General features: G+C 34.0%; 1 protein-coding gene across 3 annotated transcripts; it reads right to left on the minus strand.

Annotated features, from left to right (window-relative positions):
- Positions 1-542: 542 nt before the first annotated feature.
- si:dkey-238d18.4 (TBC1 domain family member 15) lies at positions 543-15,058 on the minus strand. Of its 3 annotated transcripts, none has more exons than XM_051864179.1 (10): positions 14,335-15,058; positions 10,529-10,714; positions 10,206-10,324; positions 8,380-8,483; positions 6,612-6,679; positions 5,467-5,613; positions 5,267-5,357; positions 5,043-5,191; positions 4,296-4,437; positions 543-1,869 (listed from the first exon to the last, which is right to left on the minus strand). In XM_051864179.1, exons 1-10 carry the CDS (start codon positions 14,615-14,617, stop codon positions 1,854-1,856), a joined length of 1,305 nt encoding a protein of 434 aa, XP_051720139.1. In that variant the 5' UTR covers positions 14,618-15,058; the 3' UTR covers positions 543-1,853. The 3 variants fall into 3 exon arrangements, with proteins under 3 accessions (XP_051720139.1, XP_051720140.1, XP_051720138.1); XM_051864180.1 differs by having other exon boundaries at positions 543-1,907; XM_051864178.1 differs by having other exon boundaries at positions 543-1,876; positions 14,335-15,015.
- Between the last annotated feature and the right edge of the window lie 1,514 nt (positions 15,059-16,572).

A 16,572-nucleotide genomic window follows, 5' to 3' on the forward strand; every position in this document is an offset into this window, starting at 1 on the left:
AGTTTTTTTCAACTTTGTTAGCATCTGTAAATACAGTTGAAAACCCCAATTTATGTGATTAAATAATAACTTCTGACTATAAGTAACTTTGTCAACTCCCAGTCATTAGACTATAAGTAGAATGTTCAGTTAGGGTTAGGTGTTAGGGTTCGGGTTAGTAGAATAAGTTGACAGGTACTTGCAAAGTTACTTCTAGTTAGTAGAATGTCTAAAGTGGACCAATGAAATAAAGTGTTACCAAAAACATTTTATATTTCCCATTATTTCTTGAGAATTTTTCTTACAATAACTTGGGTAACAGTGTCCACCCTGAGCTTGATGAATACGGTCAAAACTACAATATTTGTAAAAATCGAGAAAAAGTCCAAATTATATTAGTCACTGTGTGTCAGATTTTTAAGGAACGTTACATATAATAAATTGTGTCGTGACAGGGTTGCACTGATATTATGATTCTTGGTTTGTACCCTATTCATGGAAAGTGCCATGAATCATAGCTCAGCTTTAACTTTAATCATTTAGAGAAATAAAAAAAAGTCATATTCAAATCACCACACTTTATTTCACAGGAATATTTAACGGCTACCAAGCACGAGTCTATTCTTTATGAAGTGACTCACTAGAAATTGACAGCTTAAATGTCACATAGTAATCTTAAAATAAAACACTCACTCTCAGTATCACACACACACACAGGTTCATGAATGACACTTCTTACTGGAAATACACAGCTAGATTCATTCATTCTGTTTAGCATTGCAGTGTCTTTACATTATTGCTACATTAATTAAAACATTAATAAACATGATGTGCAAACTTCAAAAAGTAATCCAAACATCAGTGGGCAGCATCAAAATTACAGCACCCGTTCCCCAAAACATGTTGGTCAGTCATTTAATTCTCTTAGAAAACAACGTTAACAGCACTCCCCCTGAATGTGTCATATAGTGTGTCAATTCTTAAAAAATAATAACCAAATGTTATGTGCAATATTCCATATCTCCAAATGTACACTTATATTTTGTGCCTCTTACATATTAAAAACCAATGCAGAGTGGTCTCAGAGTGAAGGGTGTCCTGGTTCAATGTGCTATTTCTGATCAGTACATACTTGAGCACTCTACGATTGGTAAGACAACACCACAGAGGGTCTTCTAGAGCTTCTCAGAACTGAGCCCATGTTTCTATTATTATATTGTGCTGTAAAATATGCAAGCACTATTTTTCTAAGACTGAATAACATTCACAGGTCAGGTCTCAGATCAGCAGTAAGAATTTCTGTTTTCTGTGTTTTTCCAGCCATTGCACACTACAAAATCCTGTTCAAAATAAAGCAAATTTTGAGTTTGCACACTTAATACGCTTAATCAAGTCTTCAGTACTATCAAAAATCTGTTAAATTCCAGATTGCTACTTATATTTTCAAGCATGGTCAGGGTAAATGGTTAAAAAATTTGATTATCTTAGATTGGTTAAATTAGTGTTTTGCTGTAATTCTGGCACAATAATAAAAGCCTTATGAACTAAGATCAAATACTGAAGGAACTGTTTAGAAGGAGTCCATCTTGTTCCTGTACAAAACTCTGGTTAAAAGCAGCATCCTTCTTTGGAGTAAAATTCCCACTGGATTCCCAAAATCCCACTGGAGCATAAAGTTTTTCCATGAGTTTCTGTCAACAAGATTTTTTCCTGAAAAATTCCATGCAGGCCTTCTCAGGAAAAAAGGTTACGGAGTTGATATAAGAAATGGTCCTCTTTGCTCTTACGTGTGTGACAGAGGCCGCTCAAATAGTCCCAGGATGAGCGTTTGCAGTAGTTGTAAAATTGTTCCTCAGCTTTTTTCAGGGTGCTGTTCAGGTCAAGCTTGCCCTGCAGACTGACCATGACAGCATGGTTAGATTCTTGTGCTTCATGAATGAAAACAATGCATTATACAATGGCCTCAAAACATTTAAACACTTAAAGGTAGGGTAGGCAATTTTTTTTATAAACACGTTTTGTTATACAGTAATATAGTTGAAACTTTCTGATAGCAATCGATAATAGAAGTGCTCTAAATATATAAAAATATAAATATACAGTGATCAGCGTAAATGAGTACACCCCCTTTGAAAAGTAACATTTTAAACAATATCTCAATGAACACAAAAACAATTTCCAAAATGTTGACAAGACTAAGTTTCATATGACATGAAAGCAAGGTTAATAATATAACTTAGAGAACAAAATTTTCAGTTTTACTCAAATTAGGGTGATGCAAAAATGAGTACACCCCACTGAAAGTCTCTGGAGCGAAGCTAAATTTTAGACTACAAATGTCTAATTTAACAAGAATTCAACCACAGGTGAGTCTAATTATTCATTACACAGGTGTCCAGCAGACAGTTGATTATAAAAGGGTATTAAAACCACTTCCCATTTCATGCTGTCAGAAATGGCACCACATGGAAGAGAAATGTCACAAGACCTAAGAAAAAAAATAATGTCTTTACACCAGAAAGGTGAAGGCTACAAGAAGGTCAGCAAAGCTTTACTTATCAGTCAGAATACTGTAGCAAAAGTGGTACAAAAATTTTAAAAAAGATGGAACTGCAACCATCTCACAGAGACGTCCAGGTCGTCCACAACACTTCGACAGGAGCGTCTTCTGATGAGAAGGGTTGAAGAAAATCGGTTTGCAAGTTCACTGCAGTTATCTAAAGAAGTAGAAAGCCAAACTGTGGTGACTATTTCCCGTGACACAATACGGCATACACTGCAGAGGAATGGCATGCATGGGTGCCGTCCATGAAAGAAGCCTTTCCTAAAGCCCAGGCACAAAAAAGACCGCCCAGAGTTTGCCAGGGCCCATGCTGACAAAGATGAAGACTGCTGGGACTCTGTACTCTGTAGTGATGAGACCAAGATAAATGTTTTTGGAACTGATGGCTTCAAAACTGTATGGCGTCACAAAGGTGAGGAATACAAAGAAAAATGCATGGTGCCTACAGTGAAACATGGTGGTGGCAGTGTCCTTATGTGGGGCTGCATGAGTGTTGCTGGTGTTGGGGAGCTGCATTTCATTGATGGCATCATGAATTCACAGATGTACTGCTCTATACTGAAAGAGAAGATGCCATCCATTACTCCGTGCTCTTGGGCGTCGTGCAATTTTCCAACATGACAATGACCCTAAACACACATCTAAGGTCATTGTTGGATTTCTGAAGAAGAACAGGGTGAAAGTGATTCAGTGGCTCCTGATCTGAACCCAATCGAACACCTATGGGGAATTCTGAAGAGACAAGTTGAGCATCACTCTCCAGCATCCAGTCTCTAAAAGAGGTCATTCTTGAAGAATGGAAAAAGATAGATGTTGCAAAATGTCGCCAACTTGTTCATTCCATGCCTAGAAGACTTGGTGCTGTCATTAAAAATCATTAAGGCCATACAAAGTACTAGATGTAGTAGTTTTTGTTGTGGGGTGTACTCATTTTTGCATCACCCTAATTTGAGTAAAACTGAAAAATGTGTAATCTACGTTATATTATTAACCTTACTTACATGTTATAAGTTAAACAGATGTTATATAAAACTTAGTCTTGTCAACATTTTGGAAATTGTTTTTGTGTTCATTGAGATATTGTTTAAAATGTTACTTTTCAAAGGGGGTGTACTCATTTACGCTGAGCACTGTAAATATATCTAAATAAATGGAAAACATCTGTGGAAGTCTCAGGGCCAAAAAATGTTCGTCCAATCATTGCATCCAACCTGCCTTTCAACATATGTATTTCCATACATCCGCACACCCTACTTGCACAGACATCACGTCATCAGTGCATTCTCTCATGATGCTTTGGATCATGTGTTTTGGAAGAGGTGTGGCTTTGGAGATGCTCTCAAGGAAGGGTAGGATGTAATGCTTTCAAAGCTTGCTAAAATGAATTTCTCCAAATTGCCTACCCTACCTTTAAGTCATACTAAAAATGTATGAATGCCATTGCATAAGATACAACATATCAAATCAATTGGTATTCATTTTAAATAGAGATAGCAGCTTGTAACAAAACACTGCACAAAAATAAATTTTTTACATTATTTTATTATTTTTAAGTTTGACTTTTGTGTTAAAAGCACATTTTGGGGCCACTATATGTTCACAACGGATTAAATATATATAAATATATATATATATATATATATATATATATATATATATATATATATATATATATATATATATATGTATAATTTATTTTTTTATTTTTTTCAAACGAATCATTACAAATCTGTACTAAATTGTACACACACACCTGCTGGTAAACTGTATGAGCTGAACCTCGTTCCTGCAGCTGAGTAAAGTGTCTTTGTTCTCCAGCAAGATGGTGGCACACATGAAGAGTTCAAAGGTGAAGTCTGTGTTTACAGCATGTAGCTCCTTCACAGGTTCCTCCTCTGGAGATCATAAAGTCATAAATCAAGAACATTTAGTATTCAAGGAAGTAAAATTCATTTATATCTCACATTTAAACACAGCAAAGCTGACCAAAGTGCTGAAAAAAAGAAATTACACAATATGATATGCATAACACAAAAAGTAGTGATTATCTGCTCGTTTTGTATGCAAAAATGAGTGTGTTAGAAAACATGAAGCATCTTTTCACCAGCAATTATGTTGATTTGGGCATTTGGGATTGCTAAAATGTCTTTGAAAGTCAGAGTGAAAGTCAGAGTGAAACTGCTTCTCAAACAAGAAAAAAAAAAGTAGGGCATGACTTGATTCTGTTCATCTGGAATTAATTGGATTGTTATGGTTTGCTATTGGTCAATGGCGTGTGAGTGACAGATTGCCCGCCCACGTGCTAGTAAACATCACCAGAGAAAAGAAGAGATGTTGCTGCAAGACGGAAGGGGATGTTATTTAGCTATAAGTTTACGAGGGCACGTGAATTAAATAATAATAATAAATCTTTCATGATAAATACTGTAAAACTCCAAGAAAAATAAGAATTGTCCAATTTGATTGAGAGACTAGAAAAGGTGGTTGAAAGGACTCTTACCCAGGCTGTGTTTGCACGACAGTCTCTCCTGATACCGAGCACGATCTACCTGCTGTGAGATGAGCTCCAGGTGATCACAGCTGAGAATCTCAAACAGACGCAGAGCATCGCTGTGCTCAAACTCCCGCTGGAAACCCAACAGAAGCCACCTGAATGGAAGACAAAGACAAAACGTATAAAGTGACAGAAAGAGAAGAAGAGCAAAAAAGAAAACCGAAACACACCTGTGACAAAATGTGAGTTTTTCCATGTTATCTGTGACCAGATGAGAGTGTAGTTGAGGATCCAGTTCTTTTAGTAAAGCAGCTTCCAATTCTGATAAACATCATAGCAGAAACAGCATTTGACTGTTATTACCAATGAATCCAGACGGTAATCTGCTAAAATCAGACCTTAACAGTTTGGAAAAACCAAGGAAACCCACCCATTTTGCGATACAGTCCATCAGCACAGAAGTCTTTGGAAAACTTCTCCATGTAGCAGGAGAAGCTCCAGTAAGTGTCCACTTCTGAGTCGAGAACCTCTAGAAAGCGACTGCATAGGTCATTCATACCCTGAGCGTAACTTACTTCTGCAAACCGGAGAAAAAAAAAAAAAAAAAACTGATTAAAGGGATAGTTCACCCAAAAATGATAATAATTTTCATAATTTTCTCACCCTCAAGTTGTTCCAAACCTGTATGAATTTCTTTCTTCTGCTGAACACAAAATAAGTTATTCTGAAGAATGTTTGTATCCAAGCAGATCTCGCCTCCCATTGACTACCATAGTAGGAAAAAAAAAAAAATATATTATGGTAGTCAAAGGGGGGCCGAGATCTGTTTGGTTACAAACATTCTTCCAAATATCTTCTTTTGTGTTCAGCAGAACAAAGAAATGTATACAGGTTTGGAACAACTTGAGGGTGAGTAAATGATGACAGAATTTTCATTTTTGGGTGAACTATCCCTTTAAGCTTTCGAGCAAATTATATGGAATACGGAAACACAGTACTTCACAATTTAACCACTAGGTGTCGCCCTTCACAAGCAAACAAAACATCAGATCATAAACACCCAAATAGTAATAAAAGAGTTCAAAGATTTGAGGTCAATAAGATTTTAAAATGTTTTTGTAAGAAGCCTCTTCTGCTCATCAAGGCTGCATTTATTTGATCAAAAATACAGTAAATACTGTGAATATTATTACAATTTAAAATAATTGTTTTCTGTTTAAATTGTTTTAGCGCAATTTATTCCTGTGATGACAAAGCTGAATTTTCAGCATCATTACTCCAGTCTTCAGTGTCACATGATCCTTCCAAAATCATTCTAATATGCTGATTTGATGCTTAAGAAACATTTCATCTTATTATCGACACTGAAAACAGCTTAATATTAAAACGTGCTTAATATTTTTGCAGAAACCAGTATATATTTTTTTCAGTAATTGATGAACAGAAAGTTTATTTATTTGAAATCATTTCTTTCTTTTATAAATGTCTTTACTGTAACATTAGAACAATTATATCAAGTACTAATTTCTTTAAAAAAAAAAAAAAAAAAAAAGACTCCAAAGTGTATTTACATACCTGGGTGAAAAGCAGCATATGTGATTAGGATATCTCTCAACACAAGCAGATTTCCCAATCCTTCATTCCTGTGATGAAACACAAGTGATTAGAAGCTCTTTATTCTTTAAAAGACTGATTTAATTAAGCGGGTGTACTTTAACAGAGTAAAAAGCACTTTAATATAATCATATTGTGCATACAATCATTTAATGTGTGCTGTACATTTTAAAAATTTCCTAGCAGCAAAAAAAGATTAGTAGTCAGCTATCAAGAAAATTTGATGTTGCTGCCACAAAACAGATGGCATAATATAAACTAATATAAAAAAAAATTATATTAGTTTATATTATCATTTGTTCTATCAAGTTAGAGTACCATTCTTTTATTAAAAAAAAAAAAAACAATGTTTACAACACTTAATGCATGATGAACTATACTTAAAAGCAAAATATATATGCTAAAAGTCAGTTTGAAAAGCAATAAGAGTTCATTTTTGCTAATATACCATTTATACCATTAAATGTGTTTATTTTATTATGAGTAATTATTTTGTATACCTATATTTACAATTTGTTATATAATGTAATTATAATATGAAAGAGCTACAAAAATCTGCTTTATTTGTGTATTTTGTATCTAGATACTAAATTCTGCTTCCAAAGTGAGTTAAGCTGACCGTACTCAAAACTAGTTACTGTTTAACCACAGCAAAACCGTGCAACAGACTCCTGAGTGTTATTTACATTGAGCTCCAAGGTTGTCTGATAAATTGGTGTGGCAATGACATGTTTGCTTTGCGCTGGTAATGCAAATTGAGCCCTATATTTCACAACTCCATGTGGTTTGTGTAAACAGACATGAGAAAGGAATTATTGACTTTACTTTCTTCAACAGAAATGAAGAAGGAACTGTGCTATTTGACACACACACACACACACACAAAAAAAAAAAAAAAAAAAGGGATAGAGACAGGTGTTGTCATGCAATGATGGATTTATTTTAAAACTATTTTGGTGTAAATTAAACACCAAAACAGAATTTTAAAACAGAATCATCAAGTCATGAAGATGGATAGACTTGCTGATTTATTTGTGTAGATCAAGATAGATTTATGTAGCCATAGAAGAATCAAACACGGAAATCTGAACAAGGAAGTCTTTCCTCCAGGGAAATGAAGAGATATAATAATGTGTTCGATAATGAGCACCATAAAGCCATAACAATATGTAAACAATAAGACCCAACAAAATAACAGAACCATAAATATATTATTCTCCACCTTTCCTCTTACTAAAAGGCATTGTCAAGTTACTGTATAACTTCAAGATCAAAACAAAAATGATTATATGGAAGCTTGTTTCCGGCACAGAATGAAAAAATAAACAAGGTAATTGCAAATTCTTATCTCGTACCTGCATGTTTCTGTTCCACAATTCCGAAAAAGAAGTCAGATTTGCAAGTTATGAACTTGGAATTGCGAGAAAAAAAAAAGTCATAACTGTGAGATTAAAAAAAAAAAAAATAAATAATTGCAATTACATTTTTTGTTTGCAAGTTCATATCACAATTCTGAGAAACAAAAGTCAGAATTAGATGTTATAAACATGGAATTGCAAGAAATAAAGTCAGAATTGTGATATATAAACTCTCGTGAGAAAATTGTGCAATTGTGAGAAAAATTTAGAATTCTGAGACAAAAAGTCGCAATTAGCAAATGCTTCGATACCCTTTTCTGTATTTCATGACCTACATTTTCTTTATTTAGCATATTAAAACAAGTTCTCACCGGTAGTAGGGAAGATCTCGGTCAGTTCGAGGAACATCTTTGTCAATGATGCGTATGGCCTCCTGAAGCTCTTCCAGGTCAAAGGTTACCCGTTCAAATAACACCTGCACATTTAAAATATGAACCAAAACTGAACTGACATATTGTACCTTCTTATTACACAAGTATGTTTAATAGGATTGACTAAAGATTTTTCTAGTCGTCGTTTATTTAAGTGATTAGTTGACTAATTGCACATGTATATTAAATACTAAGCCATATAAAACATAATAATGAGCCTTTATACTACATAGCCTAATCAGCTCTCAAGTGTGCGCATTAAGCTTGCCACAGCGTACCGGCAAAATTAATGATTATGAATGTGTCATGAAAAAAAAAAAAAAAAAAAAAAAAACAGCAAGGAGATTGTCTAAGCATTTTAATAATTTATTGATAATGTTTTCTGTGTTTTCGGCTGCAGAGATTAAGCCAACAATGTTTGACTCTTAATCTCATTATTGGATGCTCATTTATGCATTTATTTCATATGGATTACATAATCTGAGAATATTTGTTTTGCACTTGAATTGGTTGACAATGAATTGGTTGACAATCACTTGACATTTCAAGCTTTCTATAGATATATTTCTCATGTTTGTGAGGGAATTATTTTTTGATGCACTCAAGTTCACAGAGACTGAGACGGCAGAAAGCGCATCTTGATTGTTTTCTTTATTTTACAAAGGCACAACGTTTTCTTGTTATTGTGAGTTTACACAAGTAAAAGTTTCGAATGATGCATTACTCCTATCTGTATGACCAAAAATGACTGAGTATTTGTTTCCACAGTTTTCAGAGAAAAATGCAAGTGATTGCGCCTGCGCCTGCAGTAAGTGCACTATACTTTAGCTTCCACTCTCTGCTTGGATATGCGCTTAATAATAGCGCACATTTATCTAGGTTAATGTTACATTAAAGCGAGCAGCCATGTAAAGTTGCTGCTACATACATGTTTCAAATGATATGCTATATATGAGTTCGATGGATAACATTTGAATTTCCTTCCCGACATACTGTAATTACCAGAAGGACCCGCCATTAACGATCTGTCCCTCACAGACTTGTTTGTTTTTTCTTTTTCTGTGACTAACCGACTAATAAAATTTTTGTCAACTAAGATTCTTCTAGTCGACTAACGATTATTCGAATATTAGGGGGCAACCCTAGTGTTTAATATTGTGAAAGTTTTTGGGGCCCTATCATACACCTGGCACAATGCAGCACACATACATGATGAATATTAAAAATAAAAGGATTACAATGTAAAAGATTATTATTGTGTGCATAAAGATAAAAATTTTTAAAGATAAAAATGATAAAAAAGCTTTTCCCGTAGATGGTCTGCTCGTGCATGAGCAGATCCGTTTCCTTGCAAGAGAAGCGTTCAGTTTTTCCGCTTGCAAATTCCGCCATGGCGCGAGTGCAACTGGATTTTAAAGGGAATAGGAGATGAGACTCTGACTGATTTATTGCACATTACACCCAAAACACACCCATTACTCATTAAGAGAATAGGGACAACACTTTTAGACCATGCGCCGTGCACGCCGACCATTTTTCCGTTGTTAAACTAGCAAAAGTGGATTCGGACATGACCTAAGCGCTTTAGACCATTCACTTAGACCATGGACTTATCATTAGAATAGGTCCCTTTGTCTTTTTAATTAAAATACAATACATTTTATATCACCAAGCCCTTTTATTTTTCAGCCCCTCCAACCGCTTGACAACTGTAAAGTCTCACATATGGTATATCGTTTAGAAAGTAGTTAAGCTGGTAGTTTTACCTGAGCCTGCAGATGCAAAAAGGACATCTTCTCTCGGGCCTCTTCTGACTGATACTGCTGCTGATTCTGCTCTCTGTTCTGCCTCTGGTCAAAAAACTTGACTGCTGTCAACAGTTCAGCTGGAAAATAAACAGACAAGACAGAAAAGAACATTTATTTATTATTAGTTGTGGTTCAACATCACCACAACTTGTCAGTTATGTATGTATATATATCAGAGGTTTTCAACATCAAGACTGAACATTTTATTGCAGTTGTTACGGGTGAAAAGGGCAAACTGTTCCATATTAAAAGGGTTTGTTCTGCCTTGTAATATAATTTACCATCGGTGCCATTAAGACGCAGATAAACAGCTCCAGGAAGCAGCTGTTGCCACTTCCTCTTCATGACCTGATAGCGCACTGCCATCTGCTCCAGCAGTAGGTGGCGCTCCAGAGCCGTAGAGCTGCAGGGATACATCCCAAACAGAAAGCGCCATACCTGACCCCGTTCGTCAGGTGACACACCACCTGAATCACACAAACAGGACACAAGACAAACATTTGAATATGATTAGCAGGTGTAATATGAACACATGGCTCGGGATATTCGCTATTTCACAATGTCAGTTCCTTTTATTCTTCAAGTATACTGACAGGAAATGTTAAAAAAAATGTTTAAAGAATGCAATGCATTTTCAGTGGAAAAGTTGAGAGAAAAACTGTAAACTTTAAATTTAAATAAAAAAAAAAAAAACAATAATATAAATAATAAAAAATATGACTAAACTAAATTAACACACTTTGGACAAGTAAAAAATAAAGGAAATTGGTTTTTAAAAAAAAACATAATAATAGAAAAAATATATATAATAATATAATGTTAAATACATAAAAATATTTAAATAAAATAAAAACATTTTATACATATTCATATTACTTTACCAAATTATTTGGTATTTATACATGAAAATATATAGTTGCCTTTTAAATTTTAGGGTGGGGGGCCCTTGCACCAGGATGATGATATTTTGAGGTCTGAAATACTGAAAACCTCTTGCTTACTAAGGAGTATCAACTGATATTGTCAGTGTCCGACTCCTTACAATTGATTTGAAAGGCAATGCATCAGCTTTAAACAAATAAACAGTTTAAACAAATGTATTGACTAATCAAACAGAGCATCATCACTGTTAAGATACCAACATTTAATTGCATCACTTTAAAGAAATGTACTGCACCAGAGAAAACAGGTCAAACCTAAGCGTTCACATTGTATTAGCATTAGCAATTCAGCATTTCACAATGAGCTCACTGCCAGGGCAGAGAGTGTTTAAAGGTCCACACAGAACAAAAACAACCTCTAATCCCCTTCTTACAGAGCTGATTATGTAATTCTTTGCACAGATTCTCATGTCATCGAACAGGAGGTATGTATTTTGGAGACGTGAGATGTGAACAGCAGAAGATTCGCTGAAAGACAGTTGGTGAAATGCCAGTTCGGCTTTGAATCATGACGTATGTCTTTAAACGTTACTGATGTGGTCATGTTTGCATCACACACTCGTGCCACATACTTGTGTTGTAAGATTAGGGTGTGTTGCTGAATATTAAGCTTCAAATGTGACTGGATCTTATGAACGCTAATAGTTGCAGATATGAGTTAATTTAGAGACCAATTGAGTGGATTACATCACATAATTTACTCAAAATAAAACTGAAATAAAATTAATAAAAACTATATAGACATATTTAGAAAAAATGATTAAAAAAAACTACAAAGCAACAAAATGACTAAAACTTTAACAAATTAAAACAGAAAATATAAAAATAAACAATTATTCAAAATTAATAAAAACTAAAATAGTATCTCAATGATAAAGTAATTATATATATATATTAATTTAATTTAAACAGAACAAAATAAAACAATGCTGAAAAACAACATTATGGCACTGATAAAGACATCAATCAAGTTAATTTAACAAGCTGCTAGTACGTTTTAGACCTATATCAGGGGTTCAGGGTTAGTCTAGTTGCTCCATATACTAACATGGCTAATTCGCAGATATCACACGATACTGGAGCATGTCTAATCATTTGATACTAAACCTAAACAGACCTACTGATAAAACATCCACAACTCTAAAATGTAACCAAGGTTGCTGCAAATTAAACTACCAACCCTGCTGTCTGTCGTCACATATAAAGCATGACTAATCCTGTGAACATGAATCTTATGATTGTAGTTCTACAATGCACAGATTACTATGAAGCCATTCTTCATCTGTTTGTAGGGCAACATGTCACTTGACTAGCACTTGACAAGAAGAGGACCTTTGGGTATGCCAGTGATTCCAAACAGTCATCCAGCCCTTTTGTAAAGTATGCTAAATGAAGACTTTACATGTTAACTGATTCCCTTTGAGTGCAACAAAGATTGACTGATAGAGATAACAGTGATTAGATGACCTACATCAGCAAATATGAATAAGTTTGAATATAAAGCTATAGGGATTTCCATTGACATCTGTTGTTTTTATACTGAGCTAATTATATTTTTAACCTCTACATCTAACACTCACACAAACTTTTTTGCATTTTTACATTTTCATTAAGACAATATTACATTTATGTATATTAAAGTCGTCATTAAACGGAAGTTGCGATAGTATTTTGTTCTCTATTGTGACGTATATACAAGTGAAACTGCCTCCCAAACAAGAAAAAATTTTTGACTTGATTTTGGCCATGTGGAATTGATTGGATGGTTGTGGTTTGCTACTGGTCGATATCATGTGAGTGACAGTTTGCCCCGCCCTCAGGCCAGTAAACACATGGTCAGAGAAGAGATGTTGCTGCAAAAGTGAGGGGAAGTTATTTTGATTAAATATTATGAGGGCACATGAATAAAAAAAAATAAATAAAAAAAAGATGTGATGGATAAATCATACTGCAATATTCAAACTTCTTAAAAAATAAATAAATAAAATAAAGAATGTTAATAAAGTCATAATTTGAAATCACTCCTACAGGCATCAAACAAAACACAAATAAGATTATATTAGATTAAATGAAATTCCTTTTTCTTTTCTTTTTTTTTTCAGAATTTCAGGACATACTGTAGGAGATGTTTATAATAGAATCCCCAGGAGAATTGGTTTCAAAATCTAAGATTTCATAGAATTCCTTTTACATTTTAACAAGAGTTTGTGCCGATATCATTTTAGATTTTTATAACCAACCAATATATACAAAAGCATGACAATGTGAATTTTGCTTTGCAATGCCTACCTAAGTGCAATATATAACGATATAATACTATACATTTTGTCTGTTATAGAAGTGGGCTCTAAAAACAACAGTGTGTAGGTGTTGGGTGTAATATATTACTAAGTAAATAATTACTGCAATTTAATTACTTTTCCCTTGCAAAAGGTAAAGTAGGAGATTACTCTAAATTTTTCTGCAATCTAATACAATTATTTGTAATGTAACTCCATTAAATACTGTATAGACTATAGAACAGCTCTATATGAAACAATAGTGGATTTAACATCAAAATTTGATGTCTAATATTAAAATGTATGCTTTTAATGTAACCCTCTCCTTTTAAATACTTTAGTCAGCTCAAGAACAATTTAAGCAAACTATATTATTTATTTGACAGAATAAAACAGCAGTTTCATGTTTGATATAGGATTTAGAAAGTAATTAGTAATCTTATGTGTAATAGTTATGTGTAATGTTTAAGGTGTAATTAGTATCTAGTAATTAATACATTTTTTACCCAACACCAGTGGCTATACACTCACTATTTTTATGCAATTTTTTTTTTTTTTTTTTGCATTCTTTTATTCAATCTCTGTTTAGTCAAGCAGAAATACACTAAAAAAGTAATGACATGCTCAGAACCTCAGACATGATATTTCTACTGAAAATGTAGATGACAGTTATGTAACAATATAAACAAGAGAATCTGCTGATCCAATAACATAATCACAATTAAATGATAATACATTAAACACAGAGACGTACAACTTCTACTGTCACCTCTGGAGGCTGGTGGTCATGTTTAATTATTTCCAACAGCTTATGTTATGATACCGGCTCACTTCAAATCAAAATATGGATGATGATCGATCATTTACCGTTTTTAAATATATGCATCCTGAGTCTGGATTCGTCCACTCGCCCCTCAGCGTCCATCACACCTGGCAGCGAGATGCGCGCGCAGGCAGACTCAGGTGAGGTCACAGGTGCGACGGGCCGACAAATGTTGTTATTCCCCGTAGAAACGCTGCACTTCATTCCCTTAAACTTCCCAACGGGTCCATTACTGTCCAGATGGTTTTTACCTTTCCCTTCTACATGTGATTCATCACAAGATGTAATCATCGTGTTAATCCTTGGAAGATTCTTTCTCTCAGGCATTGAAGTTCTCGTGAGGTCACGAAGTGATACAATCAGCAGGTAAAAAGTCTTCGGCAGTCTTTCCGAAGCCTCATTTTAGACGTAGGAGAAAGTGTTTTGGTAGTGTGAGCACACCCCTCATCCCTGTCATATGACTCACCAAGCTTTTCTCAGTTTAAAAATCCTCAGAGCTGCAAGCGCTGTGGATATAAAGGTCAATATTTCCCCCTTGTGGTGAGTGGTTTTTGGCCTTTCTTTGTTTACAACAGTTGTACTTCATATCTTATATAGCTGCGCGCGCATCTTCCGTTTCATTATATTCCAGGGACGCAGAAAATATTGCCATGCATTATTTTATATTCTAAATGCAGTCATAAATAGTTATCAATAAAATAAAATACTGTTTGAATTGTTATTTCAGATGTCCATTACGATTAATTGTGAACTGAACAGTAGAAACATGCAGATAATTTTACGGATCTGATGTAAGTTATTTCAAGAAATAATCGTTGTAGATTTTTTTTTTTTTTTTTTTACAAATCAAAGGAAGATAATCTGATTTTGGTGAGAATTGAACAAAAGTTGTGGGATTATCATCATACAACTATGAAATAATGAGAACGAAGAATATTTACTATTGATGTTAATGTTTACATACCCCTCAGTGTACAATCACACCATGTTCCCTGTAAAGTTTTTAAAAAATATATATATAATACATTATTGCCTTTGACAGCTCCCAATTGCAGTTTAACAGTTCTGTTGTTGACTAATCCACATTTGCTGATTTCAGTGATAATGCTTTTTTTTTATAGGCTATATGACCACATGGGTTTCAGTATTAATATAAAACCTCACTGAAAGGTGATAGACAAGGGCATTTTATGTTGGGAAAAAAATAATTTACTTTTGTCATCACTGGTACAACTCAACAGAAGCATTTCTTGTGAAATGAATGTAGCGACCGCTGAACACCTCATGACCCGGGTGCCACAGCATGTGGGAGCAATAATGCGCCCACACACTGATTCATATCTTCCATTGTTATTGAACTGAAAAACTGAAGGGTATTATCAGTATGATTTGAAGATATATTATTCATTGTTTTGTGCGTTCTCTCGCTATGAAGCACTGTGCTGTACTTTACTTTTCTGGTTGCTCTACATTGTTTCATTAGTTACTGTCCTTATATACACTACTGTTCAAAAGTTCGGGGTCCCTAAGATTTTTTAAATTGTTTTTGAAAGAAGTCTCTTCTGCTCACCAAGGCTGCATTTATTTGATCAAAAATACAGTAAAACAGCAAGATTGTGAAATATTACAATTTTAATATATTTTTCCTGTGAATTTTCAATTTTTCAGCATCACGTGAACAATCATTCTAATATGCTGATTTGCTGCACAATAATTTTTTTTTGTTTTATTATCAGTGTTGAAAATAGTTATCTTTTTATCATTTTATTATTTTTTATTTAACATTTCAACATTTCATTATTTATTTACTATCTTTTTCTTTCCTTGCTCATTTTTATATTAAATTATTTAATAAATTGTTGAACAATTATTTATTTTTTCTCCCTAAATTATGCCAGTTTAAGCACTTTCATGTACCATTTTATATGAAATGTGCTATATAAATAAGCATGCCTTGCATCAAGTAAACATGAGGGTTGGATTTAATGTGGAGAAAAAAGTGCAACAGAACTCATAAACATAAATACCACAAGTTTAGATAATACAACAATTAAAACAAGAAAGGGGAAAAGCAGGTAAAGTCTGGATTCATCCTCCACTCCATCTGGAAAAATAAAGAGTAAGAAACAGCTAGAGAAATTCAGAGAACGAGTGATACTGAGAAACTGTACCAAACATAAAAGTTCCACAGCTGTTTTACAAAGAATGGATGTAACATAATCCTCTTCTTACCTGTAATATTGGAGGTACAAAATGGGCTGCCATGAGTCACATTTTCAGTA

The sequence above is a fragment of the Ctenopharyngodon idella genome, chromosome 15 (genome assembly GCF_019924925.1).
Source record: "Ctenopharyngodon idella isolate HZGC_01 chromosome 15, HZGC01, whole genome shotgun sequence".
NCBI lineage: Eukaryota > Metazoa > Chordata > Actinopteri > Cypriniformes > Xenocyprididae > Ctenopharyngodon > Ctenopharyngodon idella.